This window comes from Amborella trichopoda, chromosome 9 (genome assembly GCF_054954075.1).
Source record: "Amborella trichopoda isolate Santa Cruz 75 chromosome 9, AtrichopodaSantaCruz75HAP2 v2.0, whole genome shotgun sequence".
NCBI lineage: Eukaryota > Viridiplantae > Streptophyta > Magnoliopsida > Amborellales > Amborellaceae > Amborella > Amborella trichopoda.
The window spans coordinates 19090189-19114744 of record NC_142344.1 but is presented as its reverse complement, the minus strand read 5'-3'; the positions used below and the strand labels follow the sequence as shown (position 1 = coordinate 19114744).

The window sequence follows — 24556 nt, the reverse complement described above, 5'->3', positions numbered from 1 at the left end:
CAGACTAGAAGAATCTCTTTGTGACGCAATAACTGAATTCTTCTATCCAGTATCTCAATAGGTTGTTCTATATAAGTTAAATCCTCCATGGTCGGGATTGATAAATACTCCAAAACTTGGGACTGATCATGTTGATACCTTCTCAACAATGACACATGAAACATATTATGGATATTGGCTAACTCGGGTGGTAGGACCAATTGATATGCCACACCTCCAATCCTTTCTAAAATCTCAAAGGGTCCAATAAATCGTGGACCCAGTTTCCCCTTCTTGTCAAATCTCATTATGCCTTTAGTTGGTGATACTTTCAAAAAAACCCGATCACTCACTTCAAATTCAAGGACGCTTCTCTGATTGACAGCATAACTCTTCTGCCAACTTTGGGCTGGCTTGAGCCGCTCTCGAATTAAGGCAATCTTTTTTAAGTTTACTTGAACAATCTCTAGTCCTAAAAGTTTTCTTTCACCAACCTCGTCCCAACATATAAGCGATTTACACTTCCTCCCATACAATGCCAAAAAAGGTGTCATCTGGATACTGGCCTGGAAACTATTGTTATAAGAAAATTCTATTAGAGGCAGATGATTATCCCAATTCGCCTTAAAAACTGTAACATAAGTTCTCAGCATATCTTCCAGGGTCTGTATGGTCCTTTCTGACTGTCCATTTGTTTGAGGGTGGAAAGCTATACTACAAGTGAGTTTGGTCCCCACAGGCAACTGTGGGCTGTTCCAAAACCTTGAAGTAAATTTGGAGTCTTTGTCAGACATAATACTAACAGGCAACCCATGTGGTCTTACTATCTTCTTAATGTATAATTGGGCCAACTTATCCATGGTATAAGTAGAACGGACCGGCAAGAAATGAGCAGCTTTAGTGAGTCAGTCCACAATGATCAAAATACTATCATGCCCCTAACTTGATCTAGGCAGGCCAGTCACAAAATCTATAGTTAGGTGTTCTTACTTCCATTCTGGCACAGGTAAGGGCTGTAACTGTTCAGCAAGGTTTCTGATATTCAGCCTTCACTTGTTGACAGGTCAAGCACTTGGAAACAAATTGTGCAACTTCTCCCTTCATATTATTCCACCAAAAGACTCTTTTTAGATTCTGATACATTTTCATACTCCCTGGATGCACCATATAACGGGAGTGGTGAGCTTCTTCTAAAATGGCAATTTTTACCTTCTCATTATTAGGGACATAAACCCGACCTTTGAATCTTAACATTACATCACTGCCCAAGACAAAGTCCTCCTTACTTTCCGATTTTATTTCCTCGAAAATTTTCATGAACTGAGGATCCTCCTTTTGCGCTACTCGAATTTGCTAAAAGAGATGAGGCCTATTCTTATACATGAAATTATTCCTTTCCCATCATCAAGGGGCAAAGTTGGGTCCATTGTATTATATCTTTTAGTAATTTCATCTCTCGGACCATCATGTGAGCCATTGACACCACAGGCTTCCTACTTAAAGCATCCGCCACAACTTTGGTCTTACCTGGGTCGTAGTTGATGGTACAATCATAATAATGGAACAAGTCCATCCATATATATATATATATAGGGATATTCTAAACTTTACATCCCTTCAAATTACAAAAGTTCAAGATAGAGAGAGTTGTGAGGAGTGGATTTATTAATTTTGTTGTCTATTTTTTAAAAAAAGTTACTTTTTGTGGGGCAATTTTGTAAATATTACTACAAGACAAATGATACTTTTGTCATCTCTATAAGGGGTAAAGTTGAAACTTTAACTAAAAGACAAGGGTACTCTATAAATAAAGTTCTAGGACACTAACTTCTAAAATGCCATTGTACTTTTGTGAAAATTTCAAATTTGTCATTACTTGATGGCAAAGTTACCTATTTAAATAATTTTTTAATAAAAAAGTAATAATTATTTTGATAAATATACCCATCATAAACCCTTCTAAGTTGAACATTTGTATTTTGAGGGGTTGTTAACTCTAAACAAACCCATATATATATATATATATATATATATATATATATATATATATATATATATATATATATATATATATATATATATATATATATGAGTAATGACACTATGAGACCCTCCCACACCCATGTGCGAGTAGGATCCCAAATGATCACCACTAAATTTTGACAAAGATCTTTAGAAAAGTTATCACATAGGTGTGGGACTTGGGTGAATGGGTTTATTGATAAATTTTCTAGAGATTTATCTCAAAATTTAATGGTGATCCTTTGAAGTCCTACTCACATGGATGTGGGAGGGTCTCATAGTATCATATATATATATATATATATATATGGAAAAAACTAACAATAGTTGGCCAGGTATAAGGAATAGTGCTATAGGTGGAATAGGAACCGTCAGATCTTCATCATACGGTTCAAAATGCATATCACTGTTTTAATTTTAATTTTTTTTATTAATCGGATCATAATGAAATTTTGGACATGTGTACTAAAAAATAGGGTGTACAAATAAAATATATATATATATATATATATATATATATATATATATATATATATATATATATATATATATATATATATATATATATATATATATATATATATATATATAATATTTCTCATAATATAAAATGATCGAAATACCTCTGAAATATGATAGGGGTATTTTGGTCATTTTTAATTATTGAAAATAATGTTTTATATTTTTTTATGGTGCGCAATAGTGTTAAGTATATACACCCAAATTTTCATCTTAACCAAATTTATATAAAAAAACTTAAAATTAAAATAGTAATATACTTTTTGAACCGCATTATGAAGATCTGATGGCTTCCATTCCACCAATATACTATCCATTATAGCTGGCCAGCTATTGTGAGGTTTACCCTATCTATATATATATATATATATATATATATCCACACTCTATGTTATTAATCTAGAGTTATTGGGTAGGAAGGGATCCTAATTTTATAAAAATTGTAGGAAACATTCCCAATTTTAGAGAAGAGAGATAGAATAAGCACTTGTTTTAGGATAACTAAATTTGAAAGAGAGAGTATGAGTATACACAAGAGAGAGATCTTAATAATGTTTCTATATCTCGACATTATTTCTATATCTTAATTAGAGAGAGGGAGAGAGAATATGAGTGAGATCTCATATTGGGAGAAAATTTGAGAAGAAGAGAGAGCATGCACAAAAGATAGAGAAAGAGAGATTTTAATAGAAGCTTTTGAAGAGTAGAGAAAGAAAGAATCTCTTAAAACGAGATCTTAGGAAACCAAGGTTTTAATATAATTTATTTTCATAAATATCATAAGTAGTTAAAAATTTCTTATTATCTAAGAGGTGATTTGTGATTTACCAAATTTGTTATCAATAAATTTCTTTGATCATTGAATATTTAGTTAATCTACTACAAGTAATTTCATATGTACAACACACATAATTTGACTAGTATGATATGAATATATACATTTTCTTAAACCCTATGTCGAATATTTTAGAATATATTTAGTTTCAAATATTTGATAATTTATAATAAAATTTAAAAGCTATTGAAATTTTAGAAAGTATTTTTAAAAAATTAAAATTTAAAAATTATTAATAATAAAGTTATTATTTAAAAGTTCAAATAAAATGTTATTTCTTGTGAAAAGAAAAATTAATGTTGATAACATTAAAAATTCTTTAAAAAAGTGGTCATAAATAAAATTAATGAGCACAAAAATCCATAATTATTTTCAAAAGAATTTTAGTTTTTAGTGATGAGTCTTATTTCAAAGACATTGTTATTTATTTTAAAAGATAAAAATCTTTGATAAAAAGATTGAAAATGTATAATTAAATGATAATATAGGATGTAAATAACAAATTATTATGGTAATAATCCTATAATCATACTTATAATTATTAATGATCATCAATATTATTAAAAACTTACTTTAGAAAATAAAAAATCAAAATAGATGAACAATAACATATGCTAAGCATAAAGTTGGAACACCCTCATCACCTCCCAAACCTCATTTTTGTTTCTATATTATATATAGTTTCTAAAAAATCTGGAATTTATCTTTTTGAAAAGAGATAACTTCTAAAATATTTGATATATATATCTCCTTCTCCTCTCCTAAAATCTCTCTCTCTCTACCCTCATGGCTTCCCCACGTGAGGTCTCTTTCTTGTCACCCTCGTCACATAAAATCTCTCAATCCCCATCTTTCTTTCCATATTGTATATACGGGTAGTGATCTCATACAAAAACCATGTTCGTCGTATTTGTATGATAAAAAATTTTGCACATACTATTTTATCATCTCAATAATCAATCCAAAAAATATATAGTTCAAAATTTTCCACACACACTCTTTTCATCTCAATAATCAATTAAAAAAAACAACAATTTGATTTGAACTCTAGACGTGTTCAAAATGAGTCCCCTCCAAACGAATCTAGACCATTTATTTGGTAAATTTCCAGATCTTAACCTTCACTGATGCAGCACTTGGACTCCTTTTTCTACTACCCCGGTAGAGAGGAATCCATTCTTTGGGAGCTCACGACAAATGTGTCTTTTTCAGTCAAGCCCTTAGACTCTGAGATCAGCAGAGACAGAATACTTGGCATGCATAACCACAATACATGAGTTTGGAAAATCAAGGCCGATAAAATAGTGACTGCTTTACTGTAGCTAGTCGAACAAGACCGCATACAAGAGAACAATTGTTGGAAGGGAGGTGAAATATTGGTGAATGTATGTATGATGTGTAACTAAAACGGAGAAAGCAGTGACCACCTCCTCCTACATTGCCCTCATACAAGCATATTGTGTGACTGGATAAAAAGCCTATCTAATTGGTATGGCACCTTTTGTGGCTCAACGTCTTTCCCCTCCATTACCAAGGTAGAAGCTCACCTATTGCCTATTTTTATTTCATCTTCTTTGTGGACCATGTGGAAGGATAGGAATGCCAGAGCATTTGAACGACGATCCAGAGAGCCATCCGAAATTATCAACTCTTTTCTGAGATTGGTTATTCATTGGGCTTATGCCTCACTTGATATCAGGGGCTACCCAAAGGAGTCTTTCTTCACAAACTTTGTTAACCTTCTATCTATCCAGCCCAAAAGGGTTATTAAAACAGATGTTTGTGATCCCCTCCTGCTGGTTGGCTAAAACTCAATTTCAATGGCAATGTACGACACGAGGCGAAGAAGGCTGGGTATGGAGGTATCGTAAGAGATTCAAATGGGAGTGTCTTATGGACCTATCAACAACAACTCCATTTTTGCGATATTAATGGGGTTGAGCTTTGGGCAGTTAACGCAGGAGTTAAAAGACTTAGCGAAGCTCATCAAAGGATTATTATATAAGGGGATTCCACGATTCTGATCAGATGGTGTTCAAACCCTTTGACAATTCTTTGGCAACTCACCTCCACCATGGACAAAATATGGCTTATCTTTCAGGACTGAGAGGTCACTTTGGCCCTTATCAACAGAGAAAGGAATACAACAGCAGATAATTTAGCAAAGATGATTGTTGGGATGTGATGTAAAGATCACACCCTATGGCCCTATGATAGTTTCCTCTTGTTAAAGGGGATTTTATTCACTAAAAATATACCTTTTTAGTGGAGGCTCAGGGATTTGATAGAGAGAAACGTGTGGGTGAGTTTGGGAGAAAGGGAACTTGTACAGAGATAAGCTTTGGGTTGGAAATTGGTGGTTTTGCAACAAAACCCTAATACCATCATTTGGGGCTCACCTTGGGCCATTTTTATTAGCATTTTTTTATGGCATTGGTAAGTCGAGGAAAGAATTCGATTGTAAGTGGTTTTGTGGTAGGAAGTTCTTTTATTTGAACTTCCCTTGAGATTGTATGAGGTAACTCTACATAATTTCAATCTTACAAATTTTTCATCTTGATAGTGAATACATATTTACCGTCTTGCCCGTAGATGTAGCTCATCTTAGGTGAACCATGTATAATTTTTCATCTTGATAGTGAATACATCTTTGCCGTCTGGCCCTTGGACGTAGCTCATCTTGAGTAAACCACGTATATGTGCATGTCTTTTATTGTTTTTATATTTTTTCAATTATTTTTACTTGTTATTACATCTTGTGCATGTTCTTTGAGTGTTCAAATCATTGTGATGTAGTGTGCACCACATCTAGTGGGATTTGAGATAACTCGATTTGCTCAAAAGAAATGATTAGGTTATCCCGATTTTACAACAATGACAACTTCATAGGCCTCCATATTTTTCTTCCCCTTAATCGGATTCCTCCTCCTCCTCCTCCTCCCTCCTTTCTTTTCTTTCCCTTCCTTTTTTTTGCCCTCGTCTATCCTTTCTCCCTCCTTTATCTCCTTTGTATTTACACCCTTTCGTATTTAGTTGTACTTCTTTCATTAACTCAACCATTATCATTCCGAAAAAAAAACAAGAGCCTGTAAAGTGAGAAAAGGGGTGAAAGTTCTACCATTCGTCTATCCTTTCTCCCTCCTCTAACTCCTTTGTATTCACACCCTTTGTCACCCTTTTGTATTTAGTTGTACTTCTTTCATTAACTCAACCATTATCATTCCAAACAAAAAAAAAGAGCCTGTAAAGTGGGAAAACGGGTGAAAGTTTGGTATCTTTCACTCTTTTCCAAGCTTATTAAACACGCTCTAACCAGATGAAGATTATGGAGAACAAATTACCCTGATATTTTCTCATTTTTAAAAATACTTCCCTTTCATTCGAGAGGCATGGGCCTATCCTAAAACTAAAACATACAACAAATTGAAGGGAAGAGGAAGAAGATTACTAATGTTAAAAATAATAAGAGTAGTGATCCTATAGGACCCATCTCCACACATATGTGTAGGACCTCAAAGGATCACCTTTAAAGTTGGTATGAAGTTTTAAAAAAGTTATGAGATGGGCGTAGGACCTGACTTTTCTATAGATTGGTACCAAATTTAATAGTGATCCTTTTGGGTCCTACATACATGGTTAGGAGAAAGTCCTAGAGAATCATTTCTCAAATCATAATAATAATAAGAGAAATGATATTATAGGACCCTCACCCACCCATGTGTATAAGACCCCAAAGGATCACTATTAAATTTGGCACGGATCTATAGAAAAGTCAAGTCTCATACCCATATGATAACTTTTTTATAGATCCGTGTCAACTTTAATGGTGATCCTTTGGGGTCCTCTACATGGGTGGGGGAGGGTCCCATAAGATCATTACTATACTAATAATAAGAATAATGATCCTATAGGACCATCTCCCATTTATGTATGTAGGACTGTAAAGGATTACCATTAAAGTTGATACGGATCTCTAGAAAAGTTATCACATAGGTGTGAGACTTAACTTTTTATAGATCCGTGCCAAATTTAATAGTAATCTTTTGAGATTGTACACACATAGATGGAGAGGATCTTATAGGATCATTTCTCTAATAATAATAATAATAATAATAATAATATTATTATTATTAGTATTATTATTATGGCCAATGATTTCATGCAACCATTGTATAGTAAAATGATGTAACAACCTGAAAAAACCATCTTATAGCCATTTGTTTTATCTAAATTTTGAAATATACACTATTTTCATTCTAATGAACAATCACGAAAAAAAAAAAATTGAAAACACAACTTAAAAAGCATTTTTTTAGCCCAATTAACATAGACCGTTCATTTTGGTGAGATGCTTAGATCTAGGATTTAGAAGGGTGTTTTTCATTTCCAATTTTTTTGGATGGCTTTATTATCATTAGATGAACAATGTTAAAAAAGGAGAAAATGATTTTAAATTTATAAAAGCTAAGATCTTGAAATTCACAAAATGAATAGTTTAGATTCGTTTTTGGAAGAGACTTATTTTGACCATATCTAGAGTTCAAATTGAACTTTTTTTTTTAAAGGGAATTGACTATTGAGATGAAGAAAGTATGTGTGCAAATTTAGGATCATATAAATACTACAAATATAGTTTTTTAGAAATATCGTTGTATTATACTATCATACAACCGTTGCTTTGAGATCATTGCTCTATTATTATTATTACAAAAAAAAAGAAGAAGAAAATTACTAGCCTTCTAACGCCCACTTCGGATATTGCGTGCATAACGCTTGGCCAACCTTTACAACCACTAACCCCACTTGCCACGTCACCACAATTTTTGACCGTTGAAACGCCTTTCCTCTGGTAACGGTTACTTTTACGAACACAACCCAAAATCCAAAACATTAAAAACCGGAAAATGAATAAAAAATTCACCACTCCTAAGTTTAAAGCAAAACACTTACAAAAAAAAATTACACAATCCTTTTCCTATATTCACATAAAGAATGAAAAATATACAAAAAAAAACAAAAAAAACAAAAAAACAAAAAAACAAAAAAAAACAAAACGAGGTCCCTCTTCGGTTCTGTTTCCTCATTTAAACAAACCATGAATCGGGCCTCCTCTCCCCAAATTTTCAGGCAATGGGGAAGCTCTGTGAGGGCTCAGTCCTTGAAGCTTTTCAACCAATTTCTCCTCCAAATCCTACTTCTTGGACCCACTCTTCTCCCTATTCCGGTCACTTTTCCAGCCAAAAACCTGAAATTTCAGGCCAAGATTGGGACTTAGTTTCAGGCCTTCAAACCCAACAAAGGCTAGCTCTTCGAAAACTTGGTTCTCATGGGGTTCGCTGGAGACACCCAACAAAGCCAACCTCTGAGCTCTTTTTTCTCTTTCATGGTGGCGAGGTCGAAACAGATGGGAATTGCCTTTTCTCTGCATCTAAAAAGGCTTTGGGGATTGACAGGTCCGAGATTGAGCTTAGAAAAAGAGTGGTGGAGAGATTTAGAGAGGATTATGATGCGGGTTTGTGGCCAAAAGATAAGACAGACCAGTCTATCAAGAATATGTATAGGCCTGATCTTGATCAGGGGTGGGGGATTCATTTTGTTCAGGAGATCAAGCTTTTGGCCTTGAAAAAGGATCGCAATAAGCTGGAGAAGTCAATTCAAGATCTGGTTCAGGTTGGACTGTCGAGGTGTGTGCATAATGCTTGTGAATTTCTGGATATTTTCAGTGTAAAATGATTTTGGAATTCGGATTAATTTGGTGGTTTGATTTCTCTTGTATTTTTGCTAAACTTTTTGTGGCTTCACTCTATAGTCCATAGGAATTTTGGGTTAATTTCATTGGTTTTTTTGCAGGGATTGAAACACAAATATATTCCCTCTCTCTTGAATTTCCACTTCCCTAATGTTTGTTGTGGGTTTTCTTCAATAGGGAAATGTAGGTCATCAGTGGAGTTTTTACAGGGATTTCACGTCACCATTCTCTCTCTAAAAATGTTATAAACAGTTCTTTCGGGATTGAAAGCCTCAAATAGCTCTCTCACTCATGATTTTGTGCCTAAATTTATTGATGCCTGTGTTTCTTTGTGCCAGGGAAGCAGCTGCTGAGACTGTATATAGAGAAAGATGCGTAAATGTCGAGAATGGCGAAAGCTGGGCCAAATACATGTGTATATCAGGAAGCTCTGAAGATGAATATGATATAATCTCTATACATTATACACAAGATGGTCTTCTAACCATTGACGAGAACAAAGACGGAAGGGCAGCTGCTTTCGGGGATGATATCGCCATTGAAGCTTTGGCCACTGAATTCAAGAGAGAGATTTTCGTGGTGAGCATATCTCTGCTTTATTTCAGTCTCTTCTTTTGTTCTCTCTCGGGTTTATTTCTCTTCTTGGCCTCTTTTTTTTTGGTTGCTTCTCTGAAAAAAAATCAAAACTCCTTGGTGTGTATAGGTTCAAGCTCATGGCTCTGATGGCCTTTCGGACGAGGAAGGGTGCATGTTTTTTCTTCCTCACAAGCCCAAGGGCTTAGTTACAGAGCCCCCCATTTTTCTCCTCATGAGAGGCACAGGTACCTCCAAAAACAACACTCTCAAAAAGGGAGCACAGCTCCGACTTTGATGACCTGGAAAAGGGGTTTTTTGACAACAAGGGGTATTATCAATTTTTGCAGGTTGGTGCGGGGCAGGGGCCGACCACTACGAGCCATTGATCACTTGTGCTGCTGTTTCAACCGCGGCTGCTTCTCCTGAAAAAGCAGCTGTTTTTCTATGAAATTCATCCATTTTTTTCCTCTTTATTCTTATTTTTTGGGAATTTAATTTTTGTGAGGGGTTCAAGCATCGCTTTTCAATATGTCATTTTTACTCCTTAACAGAATGAGACAGACAGACAGAGAGATCTGTGTAATTCATTTTCCTGAGAATCCATGAAATAGAGGGGGGAAAGGTAAAGAGAGACTGATGTTTATTTTGTAACCAGTGAATTCGATTTTATTAGTTGTTGTGTTGAGGGAATAAGTTTGCGGTCGAGCTGTTCTCAATTTTGTCCACTATGAGCATCATCCATGTTTAATTTGATGGTTTGTTTTTGTTTAGTCCTTGATACATAGGGAAATTGGAACAATGTTCTGAAAAATGGATCTGATGGCTGAATCGGTACTTATGGGTAGATCCAGATCAGCAAATTGTTAGAAAATGAGTAGTAATAAATGATTGGGGATCAACATGAGCATTAGTCTTAGAACCGTCCTTTAACCCGACTCCTCTGATCTTGGAGCTTAGCTTCTTATAGTTCCTTCTCTTTCTTTGCATCCAAAGTAACGGAATTCGGCATTCAATCACTCGCGACACGAGAAGTGCATGCTTTGTATCTCTATGCAAGTGGTATTTCAGTATCTTTAGATAGCCCTAATGTAAATAACTTTAGGTTGCAGCTTCACTTAGAGGGAAGATGACTTAACTTAGTAAGTGAAGCAAAGCAGCATAGATACATAGAGGGCGGCTCCAAAAAGCCTTTGGCACTTCAGGTTATTCAAAACCACCAGATGCGGCAACCAAGAGACTGTTCAACCCAGTTATGAAATAGCAACCTTTAGCTTACTATTAATCAACCTGAGCTACAGAGAGATTCTTATGTGAAGATCACACTGCGCAGCTCGCTTTTCGAGACTCCATCTAGATTGAGAGTTGAGAGAGAGAGAGAGAGAGTGGAGGTAAATGGACGATAAGTTATTGTTAGATCTTTTTTCAAAAATGGTGTTAGACAACTCTACCGAAGGTAATTGCAAGCGCTGCAGCAGCGGTTGAAGGATGAGACTGATCCCGTTGCTTTACAACCTAAGCAAATGCATAATTTACTTTTTTCGCTTAGGTTATGGAAAGACAATACTACCTGAACCTTCAAGAGCTTATTCAAAAATACAAAGTGAAAGGTACAAAATGACTCATTATAATATGATGAAACCACACTTTTAGAAAAATCATGTTTGTATCATTTATTTGAGCCTAAAAGTTGCATACACCTTCTTTTTATCCCAATATTCAACCTCTAGAAAACAAAATTCAATTTACACTCTAGATGTACTCAAAATGAGTCCCCTCCAACACTGAGTCTATAACATCTATTTGATAAATTTTAGGATTTAGACTTTTGCGAACTCTAAACCAGTTTTTTTCTTTTTTAACATTATTCATATAATAAGAATATAGCCATTTAATTGAAAAGGGAAACTATCTTTCTAAGATCTAAAAAATCTAAACTTCTCACCAAAATAGAAGGCCTATATTAATTGAGCTTAAAAAACATTTTAAAAGATATATTTCCAAATTTTGCAGTTTTGTGACTATTCATAACAATGAAAATATTGTGTGTTTAAAAATTGTAGTCAAAATAGCCTTAACATGGTTTTTATTATAATATTATAGAATCGTGGCATGATATCACTCCTTTGTCTTTTCATTAAAGGAGGTCATAATTGCTACTAGTTATTAAAATGTCAAATTGGACGGCTTGGAGTGCGTGGTAAAGTTCAAATTTTTTTTTTTCGAATTTTTTAGTTTAGTAAATAAATTATACTCACAACCACTTTGAAATATAAAAGACAAAAATAATTGTGAAAGACAAAAATAATTGTGATTCCCTTGTGTGAAAAGTAAATTGTCTCTTTGTTTACTTTTTCCAAATTTCCTTGACACATGGAAGGGCCTTTTTAAACAAAATTTGAAAAGCAATCAACAAGCAGATAGACTCACCACAATAAGGGGACCAAAACGAGCAATGATTATGCAACTAAGGGGTACTAAAACAAGCAATGATTCTGCAAAAAATTCAATTATTTGACCTTATTAGTGGATCATTTTCTAGAAGCATCAGAGATTCCAAGTGACATGATCTTATCAGCTCCATTTTAGTTTTTTTTTTTTTTTTTCCCTCTCTTTTATACGGGTGTGGTTTCTATAAGGTTGTGACTTTAAACAATCCAATTAAGACGCACCTCCAAATTTTATTGTAACATGTGTTTTGTTGTAAAAAATTCTTAAGATTATCATAAAATCAATTTTCATATCTGATTAGAAAATTTTAAATTTAAAAAATGGTTAAAATCAAGTAGATCTATAAATATATGAAAATTTTGAAAATTGATGGTCTAGATAATGTGTTTCAAGATGCACTATTTCTGTGACTCAAAAACTTTTTCTTCTTCTTTTTTTCATATTCATACATCTCGATGTTAAGGTAATCAATTAGAGGGTCTTTCAATATTAAAACAATCTTTCCGATAGATTTTTGAGGCAGATATGTAATTCTACCTTTTAAGGTTGCAACCTTATATAAACTTTTCCCCTCTTCTAAATGCTGTGTAATTGTATGGGCTTCTGGTTGTGCAGAATTTTTATAATGGTATTTTTATCAACTTAGAAAAATAAAAAATAGAAAACAAAAATCGATTTGATCTTAAGTCAAATTGGTGATTTTAGTTTGACTTTATGATTTTAATTCAACTATTGGTTTTTGGTACCAGGAGGTGATAATCATTTTTAGCAAATTGGATGTGAAATTTAACACATTGAAGTGTGTCATAATAGAAAAGGGGCTGGCTCGTGGTGGTAGCTCCTATCATATCGTGGTTTCCAATCTTGCTAATACCACCCAGTAACACCTTAAAAAAAATAAAATAAAATAACTTCCTAATCTATATAAAAAAACAGTAGGGCCTGTCTTCCCCAATGAATTATCCAAAAAAAAAAGTGTATATTAAAAAAAATTATGTTGATCTTTGTGGCTAGTCAATGACAACCACCTAATTTCACATATAAGTAAGCGGTAATTGTGATCTCCTTATTACCAACAATTAATAGTCGTATTATATACATTTCCCTTTTAAACATTGTTCGGAGCAAAACAATCCGACCAACAAGTACATACGATCTGTGCAATGCAAGAAAATTTTCCCAAAAAAAAAAACAATGAAACAGGATACCTAGTAGAAGAAGAAAGGAAAAGCCTACTATGAGTCCCCAAACTTATCAGTGCACCTAGTTTTTCCGCAGAGTTAGGACATGACACGGCTTAAATCACGGTTTCAACATAAGTTGATCTTCTTGCCGCTCTAACAAGGGTTGACAGTTGATGATTTATAAATAAGTAATACGAAAGGTGCTAAGAACAAGCTCAAACTCTACTAGTTTTTAACTTAAAATTTATTCATTTTCGAAATTCATGTTCATCATGTTTGAAATTATCTACCCTTGAAATTTCGGATCCCAATGCCAGCCGATGTGTCGGCTGAGGCACCAAAACCTCAATGCCTCTAAAACTGATACCGCAAGCATAAGATGTTCCCACAGTGTTTGATTCCTGTGGAAAAATGGAAGCAAAAGGAGCAAGAAAAAGAAGTAGGTAATGCACCACCCTGTCAATGCATGTGCTTCACTTGATTGGTGTGTCCTCCACATGATGCATTGTCTCAAGAAAGAGAAGGTGGGATACATTTAATTTCAACTTCTTGAAAGTGGGGCCGCACACACAGAGAATACCACCGTTGACAGTTTGGCATGCCTAACCATCACATGATGCTACTGCACTCCATTGAGTTGCAGATGCATTCAACCTTAATTCTTAGAATATGTAGGTAATTCCTGGCATTGACTTGAAGTTTATTCGATACAAGGAACCTGATCTGTGAAAGAGGTCAAGGGATTGCAGAATATGGACACATGCCCTTCATTAATAAATTCAAGAGAGGATTTTGTTAGCACATATTTAGGTATCAAGATTAGGTGAAATTCGTTATTATGAGTCAATGGCCTTTGAAGAAGCGTTATATTGGACTGGCTAAAGTGTGGGCATTTATGTGTTGACGGTACTTAATATTTTGATTTAAAAGGTCGATGCGGTTAGATACATTTGTACAATAATTATTTATACATAAAAAATTAATTATATGTAATACAATTTTCCTTTCTATACCACATAACGAGTGGATGGGGAGAATTTATAAGAACAGTGAACTTTATCATAGCACGTCTAAAATATCTGGTTGCTTTTTATATAGCTTTATGTCATCAAGCGTCGACGTGTGTTGAAATTTAATAATTTGTTGACATACAAATAATTACCACAAAGTGAAGTGTTGCAGCAATATTGATTCAAAGTCTATCCCTAAACTTGAATTTTTAGCCTACCAAACCGTTCTTTTTCGGGGAAAGTACTTAGTGAAGTTGTTTGATTTCACTTTAGAAAAGATCAAAAGGACCCCAGCCCCTATATGAAATCAAATAGTGGGAGATCTATTATTGACGATGCTCACAAGTTCGAGAAAAAAACTTCATTATATTTCTTGCAAAGAAATAAATATCAAATTTCACCTTTGACACTTAAAATTATCATTGTTCATGGTCTTTATTTTAGAGACATTTATGCCGGTATCCCCCCAAATCCCATTGTTTAAAAATCTTTCTAAATTTTTATTTTTAAGTTTATACCTTTTTCTGTATTTTTTACCATACTTCGTACTTTGAAGGTTTGAAGTTTTAACTGTAAAATCAAAGTCTCATAAAGTTTTTGTCATACACTTGACTTGGACCTTCAAAGTTCAAATTTGTCCCCCTAAAAGAGAAAAAGTATGGACCTTGAAAGTTCAAATTGAATTATAGATTTTTCTAAAAAACTTTGAGGCTTTGAAGTTTACCATGAGCTTTGGATATTCAAGATCCAAAGTTTGTACTTAGTTATTTATATATTTCCCAATGGAGCCCTACGTTATGTTTTTGGAACTACTATAGACATTCTAAGTCCGATGTTTGTTTCATTCCTTGTATGAGAAACACTAGTCCATGCATTCATACATAAGTTCAAATTTGAACCTTGAGAGGTCCCAATCAGGGGTGATTTGGTTAAAAATAAAAAAGGTACAACAAAAAAAAAAGAAAAAAGTTTATATAAGGTGTTAACCTTATATTGTATGAGTAAGGTGCACCTAAAAGACCCACTAGAGAAAGTTGTTACTATATTGGAAAAGTCTCAAATTGATCATCCCGACCTCTAGACTCATATACATGAAAAAAGAGGATTTCTAGTCCTAAAAATAATTCATCATCTAACACATTATCTGGACCGTCTATTTTCAAGTGATTATAGATATGCTTGATCATCACTATTTCTGGAACTTTCAATTTCATAATTGTGGGCAACAATAGATTTTCATATCATTACAATGCTTTGCACCATCAAAACTGCATTTTCAACATATTTTTGAGGTGCACCTTACTTCAACGGTATAAGGTTGACATCATATACAAGCATCACCCATAAAGTTGCTATTGCATGGTGGTACCAAACATGTTCTCCATCCTTTTTCACTCATTGACAAGGAGCATATTTCTCCATGTTGCTATTGCATGGCGGTGCCAAACAAGTTCTCCATCCTTTTTCACTTATTGACAAGGAGCATATTTCTAATTAGAGTAATGAACCTCTGATTTCTCCAAGTTAGTTGAAGTTGCATATATCGCTATTTAGTTTGTACGGATTGTAGCAACCTTGACATGGTTATTGTGCATGAATCCTTCACATACTGTTACAATTCTCCTGTTTCGAGCCATTTCTTCAGCCACCATTAGGTTCAGCACATTTAATCTTTATAGGTCCAACTCCCACTGCTAGAATGCATGCCAAATGAAGCTTGGTGAAGCCAAATTTTAATAGATTTATCTTAACTGTGTTAGGCATTACCATAACCATGGTTAATATTATTAATTTTTGTGTCCTCGAAAGCCAAATTTTAATAGATTTATCTTAACTGTGTTAGGCATTACCATAACCATGGTTAATATTATTAATTTTTGTGTCCTCGAAAGCCAAATTTTAATAGATTTCTCTTAACAGTCTAAGGCATTACCATATCCATGGTCAATACAGTAATCTTTCCATAACCATGGTCAAAAGAGCAATCTCTTCTTAAATGTGGTAATAAAAAACACCCCTTAGCTTAGAGCAAGGTTCAAGGAAAATTATATGACAAATCTTTTCGCAAAGCTCGTAACTTCTCTATGAGAGTATAATTTGGGTTCAAAACAGAGCTTAATGCTCAAAGTTTTAGAAAGTACAGATGTAGTCTTTCCTTAGCCATGATCAAAAAAGCAATCTCATCTTAAATGCGGTAATAGAAAGCACTCCTTAGCTTAGAGCAAAGTTCAAAGAAAATTACAACACAAATATTTTTGCAAAGCTTGTAATTTCTCTTTGAGACTACAATTTGGGTTCAAAACAGAACTTAATGCTCGAAGTTTTGAAAAGAACAGAGTTCCAAATGACTCAAAAATTCAAACTTCACCAAAACTATAATGATCATTTGCTTTTACAAAAAAGCTTAAACGAATGAGAAGCTCTTACTATCTTTGAGATGGTAAAGACTTTGACCAGCCCGAACCTCAACCTTAGCCCCGACCAAGCTGGCTGCTTGTATGAATTCGAAGCACACATAAAATGAAAGCTCCCAAACGCCCGGACTGAAAAAACCATGGGAGAGCCTTGTCTGTAGGCATTATCAGACTAAAAACTGTACCTTGACTTTGAAAAATGCCAAAACAAATAAAAACAACCATAATAGGTTTGGAACACCGTTTACAACACTAATGTGCACATCTCAAACTTCATGGTCAACATTCGAACATTATAAAACAACTTTTTCAGCCTAGTTCATTGGTCAAAACCGAGAAAAAGGTTTTGGTGTCATAGGATTTATGCTGCTGTTAATGAAATGGGGTTATAATATAGGGTTCAACATCGAAGTGAAAATTTATGTGCATGGAAAGTCAGGGTATCTTTTCAAGGTCTTTTCTAAGACAATTTTATCTTTTAGATTTCTTCAAGGGGCATAAGTTACAAAATTCAGGTTCAGTTCTAATTATGAATTCAAACTACATTAGAAATAAAGTCTTTAAATAGGGATTTTATTCGTGTTTTTTTAGAGTTGTTTATTGTTTAACAACGTAGTTCTCGAGAATTCAAGGGAATTCATAGTTGAAGCTAGGCTAGCAAGCTTCCTTTTAAATATTGAATCCAGTTACTGAAGGTTTTATGAGTTCTTCTTTATTTTATCATATTTTCATCAAATTCTAAAAAAATGATCACAATTTCAAACACATAAGACCAATAATAAACCCGGGTATAATAAATGGAAAAGTATATAAAGAGACCATCTACTTTTAATACAAGGAGGTCACAAATTACTCTTGTATGTCGATTTCAAATTGAGTATTTGTGAGTGTGTCATTGACTAGACTCAAAATTCAAAAATAAATATTTCTCAAACTTTGTGACACATCCCAAGCCATCCAATTTGACGGTCAGTAGTAATTGTGACCTCCTCGTAATAAAAATAAATGATCTCATAGTATACAATCCCATAATAAATAAGCACTATTTTTATAGTTAAAGCACAAAATTATTCTCTCTCTCTCTCTCTCGATATATATATATATATATATATATATATTGGGTGAGTTATTCTCTATATATTCAATTAGGCTGAAATCTTATCTTTTTTCAAATAGAAACGCTTTCAAATAGAAAGGTTTCTCATGCTGAGTACCGGCTTTTAAATATAAAAATTAAAATTTCAATTTTTGAAGTCAACTTTTCTTCTGAAAATGGATGGGAAAACAACCATTCTCTGTTGGAAAACATTTACAAGGTCGATACCTTAAAATGTAGTATGAAGGTGCACGTCTAAAGTACTTAGAAAAAGGTTGTTTTGATGTTGGAAAAACATCTAATTGATCATCTCGCCATCAAAATGTATAGATATGGAGAAAAAAATAGATTTTAAATCCTTAGTACATCTTGCAACAAAGTATCTGTACTACCCATGCTCAAGATTTTTATGCTTTTATAGATCTGCTTGATTTGAACTATTTTTAGAATTCAAAATTTTTATAATTAAAGTGTTTATGCCCAATTTTGAGGTGAATGGCACTTCGACCTTCCAACCTTGATCTCGAACTAAAACAATGTCACTCAGAGGTATTAAAGGGGTTTTATTGAATCATGACTCATATGGGAGATTGGTCTCCCACTTATCACCAGCAATGCGGGCTTGCAGGCGGTAAAACCAAAAATCCACTGACTAAGTCCATAAATATTTTTGAATATGAGTGTGAGGGATTTGGAAAACGTTTTTTGAAGAAGAGTAAAAACCTAAATTAATAAGAAAGGAAATGCAACTATAGAAAGTGAAATGAGAGGGCCCCTAAGCGCCACACCCAGGGTCGATGGCTAGTTCCGGATCAAGTTTGGTGTGCCGATGTTTTCAAAATCTGACGGACGAGATCGACTGATATCAGAGTGGGATTTGGGTATTCAAGAGTTTATGTTAAGACTTGGAGGGCATGGGAGTTTGGAGGATGTTAAGATTGGGACATAGAGGGTATTACGATTAGAGTTTGGGCTTAAGGTCTCTAAGGGTTTATGAGGGTATTGGGATTAGGGTTTAGATTAAAAGGGCTTAGCAGCAGGGTGTTTGACGCAACAGAATCTCCCTTAGGATGCTTGAAATCGGGTCCACAAAATTGAATGCAAAGGTCCCTATTTATAGAGAATTTTCAGTTCAATCAGGGCCATCGATTGGCAGAGCTAACGCAACTAACACTAACGTTAGTACCATCGACGCAGACAACTTTGGCAGCATTAACATAGAGCTTCGGCACCATCTAATCATTTATGAGCAGTGTGAACAGTGTTGCTGCAACCATCAATCATTTCTCCTGTTGTAATTCGTCTGTAAAGAGTTACTGTTAGTAACACAGGGTGTTCTATTACGTCGGTGTTAACAGTCATTAGGGGATTTAGCAAGGACTTTCAAGTGATATTTTGGTCCCCGTATTCCGGCATAATCTCAATTATGCCTGATGAATCTGGTGTTGACAGTATTAATGCAGCCATTAACGAATTTAACACAGAGGCCTGCGTGATATTTTTGGCCCCAAATCCCGGCAACACAACGTGGATTTGGATACAAGGGTCAGTCATTGGTGGCCATTGTTACTATGGCTGGTGCTAGGTGTCTTGATTGGTTAGTGTTGATGCCTCTAATGTTGTTTTTTGCAGTGGTAGCACTTTGGCATCCAATTTGAAGTGATTTGACCGAATTTTGGTGTCTAGAGGGCTGGGATTTTGGGGCTAAGGTTATGCATGTCCTTGTTGCATAAGGACTGTTTCTTGTATTTATTAGGCTTATCGGTGTCTAGGTTGACAAAATTCCCTCAACAAGGAATGGGGTATCTACATAGAGATTAAAATAAATTCTCGCACCATCCTAAGGTATCTATATAGAGATTAAAATAGATTCTTGCACCATCCTAAGAATTTCAGACAACAAAATTGCATCACATGATAAAGTTTGAAAGTGCACTTTACTTCTATTTTTTAATGTTCCAAATTTATGCATAATGCATTATTCTTTTATGGTTGCAACTTTATTCAAACTACATCCTTCTCGTTTTGAGTCTAGTTATGAAAATGGATGGAAAAGCAGTTTCTTTGAGTTTTATTTTATTTATTATTATTGTTATTTCCTTTATTTCTTTTCACAAGATAGAAGAAAGAGAGAGACCGAACATCCGTTATGACGCTATCCAAGCTATCCCAAATTCCTATGCAACCCAAACTCTGTTACCCTTCCATCATAAACACAAGCAATCTCTCCACTGATCAAAATATCAGGGTTCCACACCAAAACACAAACATCAAAACATCCAAAACCCCAGCCATTAATACAAATTAAAAACACCATCACCATAAATATATACATAAACACCACAGTGTCATCCTAAATACTAAGTCCTTTCTACCTAAACCTTCATTTGTTCTTCCTCTCTTTCTCATTCTTATTTGCTCTTTGTTTCACATGACACAACATGCATGAACATTATCATCACTAAAGATGGTGCTCACCTTATCATCAGGCCTATAAGCAGATACGACCTGGCCATGGCGATCTCCATTGTAGCCATGCCTCCAGTAATTGTATGTCTCCTTATAGGCATTCACATCTTGATAGTAGTTAGAAGCAGTGGTGAAATAGAGGGGCTCATGTGGGGTTGGCCAGAACTCGGCCCTTTTGCCACTTCTCCTAACATACTTCAACACTTTATTGCGATCGACATAACCGGTGACTGTCACCTTCTCCAGCTCTAGATTTATATCCACTGAATCCACCCCTGTTTTTCTCATCGAAACACATCGAACATCAGTTCTTAAAAAAAAAGAGAGAGATCATTTGTAGAAGAACTAGAAGATCACTTGGCAAGAAAAAAATATCAGTTCTACAATTTAACTCGATGAATGTTTTGTTTCGCTTTCCTCAATCAATTTTTTCTCTTTTTTGGGTGCATTCAAGTTTCTTTTTTTGGCTCTTTACAACCACATGGAGTTTTTCGTTTACTTTTTATTCTTGTATTTCAACAACGGTTCATATGCAATAAAAACAATGAAGTTATATGACCCCGTCATTGGATGTCACAGATGGACAGTTGTGGATGCCAATTCTCCTCTCAATGTTGGGACCGCACTCTCCCTTGTTGACATAGACTGGCTGGGATGATCTAAAGTTCCCTACAGAAAATTGATTGTGATCTTATTTTTTTGTGTTCTCCTTTTTATATAGACTCATCGAATATATTTCTTTTCACGATTGTTGCCACCTTATATAAACCGAAAAAGTATACCATGATATCATTTACCTTTGGTATAAGGTGGTCACAATTAATTTGATCATTAGATATGAAATTTGATGGTTGTATTTGTTCTATTGACCAAACTCAAAGTTCATTAAAAATTTTCGAACTTTATGAGACACCCAAGCTATTATATTTCACCGGTTTTAAGTAATTGTAACCTTCTTGAAATAACTGTAAATGGTCTTATTGTATACAATCCCTTATAAACTATACCCATTATATATATATATATATATATATATGAATGATAATCTAAACTTCACAACCCTTCAAATTATAAAGGTTAAAAATAGAGAGAGTTGGGATTTATTCATTTTGTAGTCTATTTTTTTAAATTTTTTTTTTGTGATATCTTAATCATTAAGTAAAGGCAATTTTGAAAATATCACTACAGGACAAGAGATACTTTTGTCATCTCAAAAAAAAAATAAAGTTGAAATTTTTACTAAAAGATAAGGGCAAATATACTCATCACAACCCTTTCTAGCTTTAACCTTTGTATTTTGAGAGGTTGTTAACTCTAAACAAACTATATATATATATATATATATATATATATATATATATATATATATATATTCGAACATGGTGAAAGCCCAAATAAGTGGTTGCCCTAAAATCCCTTATTTCACGGTGAAAACAAGGGTGTATTGTTGCTCACAAACTAAAAGTAAATATATTTAGTTTTATGAACTACTCAATAAAATAAAATAAAAGATTGAGTAGTTTTAGTGTCCTCACCCCCACACGTTAGTCACCAAGGTTGTGGTTTCTTTTTCATCCACCAATACCTTCTAAAAACTAACTCCTAAACTGTTTGAAAAAATAAGTAGGGCCTCTTTTTCCCATGTAATTACCTCAAAAAAAATAAAAAAAAATTGAGGTCTTAGGGAATACATGTAATTACCCCAAAAAAAATAAAAAAAAATTGAGGTCTTAGGGAATACTAACAAAAACAGTGTTATCTTATTGGTATTTTCCAGCAGCGTCCCAAATACCCAAAGTGCCATTTGTATTGGATGATATAAACTTCCATATATTTTTCTAGCTACAGGAGCACTTTTATTGAAGTCTCAATATATTTCAAGTATGCCTCTCGATATTTTAACATCTTGGTATTCTTTTTGTTTTTTTAATAAGGAGACATTCCCTAAGTTCTCCTTCAAGTAGGGTACTTCTGAAAACTTCCTCGGTAAGAAGGCCTATACAGGAGGATTTTTTCTATTGAAAATTTAGGGAAGCACCTAAGAATCAATAGATTATGCTTATCAAAAGAAAAAGATGGACTTTTGAGTTTCCCAACAATTAGTTCTCACCCTCTAAATATTCGATGGTCTGTAGTCAATCTTGAGACCTCCTTTTATTTCAAGTGCATAGAGGGTGTAATTAGAAAAAATATTGGTGTTAATCTAGGGGTTTAAGAGGTTACATTCCTAAAATATGAGGTCCTAAAATTAATCTTGCCCGAGAGAGTTAATGGATAGTATAGTCCTGTGGGAGTACAATATCTTTTGGCATATATCAAAGTCATATTACTAAGTAGGGATTTCGTTTATCACAGTCATGCATTACTCTTACCTCTAAGCTTACTTAAGGCAGTCTTAACCTCCTTGACGCACCCAGTGCAGCACATCCTCACTTTAAGCTCCACAATCTGAAGAAATTTACCAAAAAAAATCGAAATCCTTACATGCTTTCCCCTACTCTTTGCATACAACTCAAAACGGGTGAAAACCGAGGAGAAAAGCCCATATTTAAATCTTAATGATACATTCATAAAGACTCAACTAATAAAACAAGAAACCAAGGGGAGGGTCATCAATGGAGCCATACATTGAGAAACCAGAATTACATGGTTTAGACCTAACCTGCAAGGAGAGGGGTCGCCCTTTCGGCATGCTCGTAAAGCGATGGTAGGCAGAGAGAGAAGTTCCGATGCTCGAACGAACTGAACTGATTGTTCTCTCGAGAACTGTCGCCATTACTGGCTTTAAAGGAGAGCAACAAGAAGGACTAGAAGAAGAAGAAGAAGAAGAAACTGGAGTTATTCCCTCTTAAGGAATCGCTTCCTTAGAAGCTATAATCCACAAATTATTCCAATGTTCCCTACAATCTTTCCAAGAGGGGTCAGCCTCCACAATAATTAAACACAGGCTAGGGAATGGTATCTAATATTATTAATGCTTGTTTTGTGGGTCAATTCCCTACAGTGAATAATAGGTAATACTGTAAAGAGAAAATATATTCTATAAATCTTTCCTTAATCTTTAAAATCACATATGTACCTTCCCTCTCAACCCGGAAAGTGATTCCATAATGCTATGGGGTGAGGCTTTTTTGGGGCATTCGATTTCCAAAGGAAACTTTCATTTTTTTCCTTTGCATAATCAGGTTGAAAAATCTAGGGTTTCTATAAAATTTATGCCCTAAAAGTATCCCTTTGTGTACATCCACACTAGCTTTAGCATCTCCAGTTAGTCTCCACCACAAGCCTTTAAAAATGGGGACATCTAAGTATAACATACACAAAAGTGTATAATAAACGTGGGAGATAGACCACGGGACCAACAAAAAATAATGTAAAACCAATAACTTATTCAAGGGTTCAGGCTTGCAAAATACGCGTTTTCTAGCAAGGAAAGTTGCTTTTGGATTAAGAATAAGTTTTGTTTTCCCACTTTGCCAACTGTGGACAAAACCCTAGGGACATGGGGTGCCTTTAAGACAAGGATCTTTTATCTTCCCCCCTTCAATGTATTGGTCTCTTGTAAGGATTGCCACGGGCTGGCCCCGGCCCAAGCCTTGTCTTTTTAGGACTGGCCCTGGCCCAAGTATGGCCAGGCAGGGCAGAGCCTGGCTGGCATAAATGAAGAAAGAATTGAAGAAATAAAAAGAAAAAAAGAAAAAAACGGAGGCCGGCCCTAGCCAAGATATCGGGCAACATTTGGTGGCCTACACCCTACTTTTTTCGGGTAGGACTGGGCCAAGCAGGCCCATTGTCAGCCGTAGTCTCTTGAACATGGGTTTAGGTTGCCTTTCAATTGCGTTCGTTTCGTCCAAATTTGCATCATTAACAAAAAGGTGTGGTTTGTATAAGGGCAAGGCTCTAAAACATCAAAATAAGATACATCTTCAAGTAGTATCGAAAGATTTCAATACTACAAACGTTTGTGATGGTTTGAAAATTTATTTTTGTCTCCAATTATAAAATTTAAAAACCTCAATAGTAGTATAGGTCGAGCAAATCTATGAACACTTAAAAATCACGAAAATTAACGGTTTGAAAATGCATTACAAGATGCACTTTTTTTAAGACTTGAAATTCATTTTTTCTCATGTGCATACATCTTCAAGTCGAGATGATCAATTTGAAGATTTTTTCGCTTCAAAACAACCTATCTTAATGAATTTTTGAGGTGTGCCCTAAATTGATTGTTTGGAGCCTAACCGTTATATAAACT

General features: G+C 34.5%; 2 protein-coding genes and 1 long non-coding RNA gene across 3 annotated transcripts; 1 reads left to right on the top strand and 2 right to left on the bottom strand.

Moving 5' to 3' along the window:
- The first annotated feature begins 8294 nt into the window (after positions 1–8294).
- Positions 8295–10396, top strand: LOC18436351 (uncharacterized). The gene is made up of 4 exons (XM_006846373.4): positions 8295–9039; positions 9443–9683; positions 9808–9925; positions 10028–10396. Exons 1-4 carry the CDS (start codon positions 8486–8488, stop codon positions 10126–10128), a joined length of 1014 nt encoding a protein of 337 aa, XP_006846436.1. The 5' UTR covers positions 8295–8485; the 3' UTR covers positions 10129–10396.
- Positions 10397–15514: 5118 nt separating this feature from the next.
- LOC148780433 (uncharacterized) lies at positions 15515–17795 on the bottom strand. Its single transcript, XR_016041677.1, has 2 exons — positions 16750–17795; positions 15515–16016 (listed from the first exon to the last, which is right to left on the bottom strand). It is a non-coding gene; the product is annotated as an uncharacterized LOC148780433 (long non-coding RNA).
- A 2217-nt stretch (positions 17796–20012) lies between these two features.
- On the bottom strand, positions 20013–23661 carry LOC18436350 (heavy metal-associated isoprenylated plant protein 30). The gene is made up of 3 exons (XM_006846372.4): positions 22964–23661; positions 22674–22749; positions 20013–20576 (listed from the first exon to the last, which is right to left on the bottom strand). The coding sequence occupies exons 1-3, from the start codon at positions 23075–23077 to the stop codon at positions 20260–20262; spliced, it is 507 nt and encodes a 168-aa protein (XP_006846435.1). The 5' UTR covers positions 23078–23661; the 3' UTR covers positions 20013–20259.
- Positions 23662–24556: the final 895 nt, after the last annotated feature.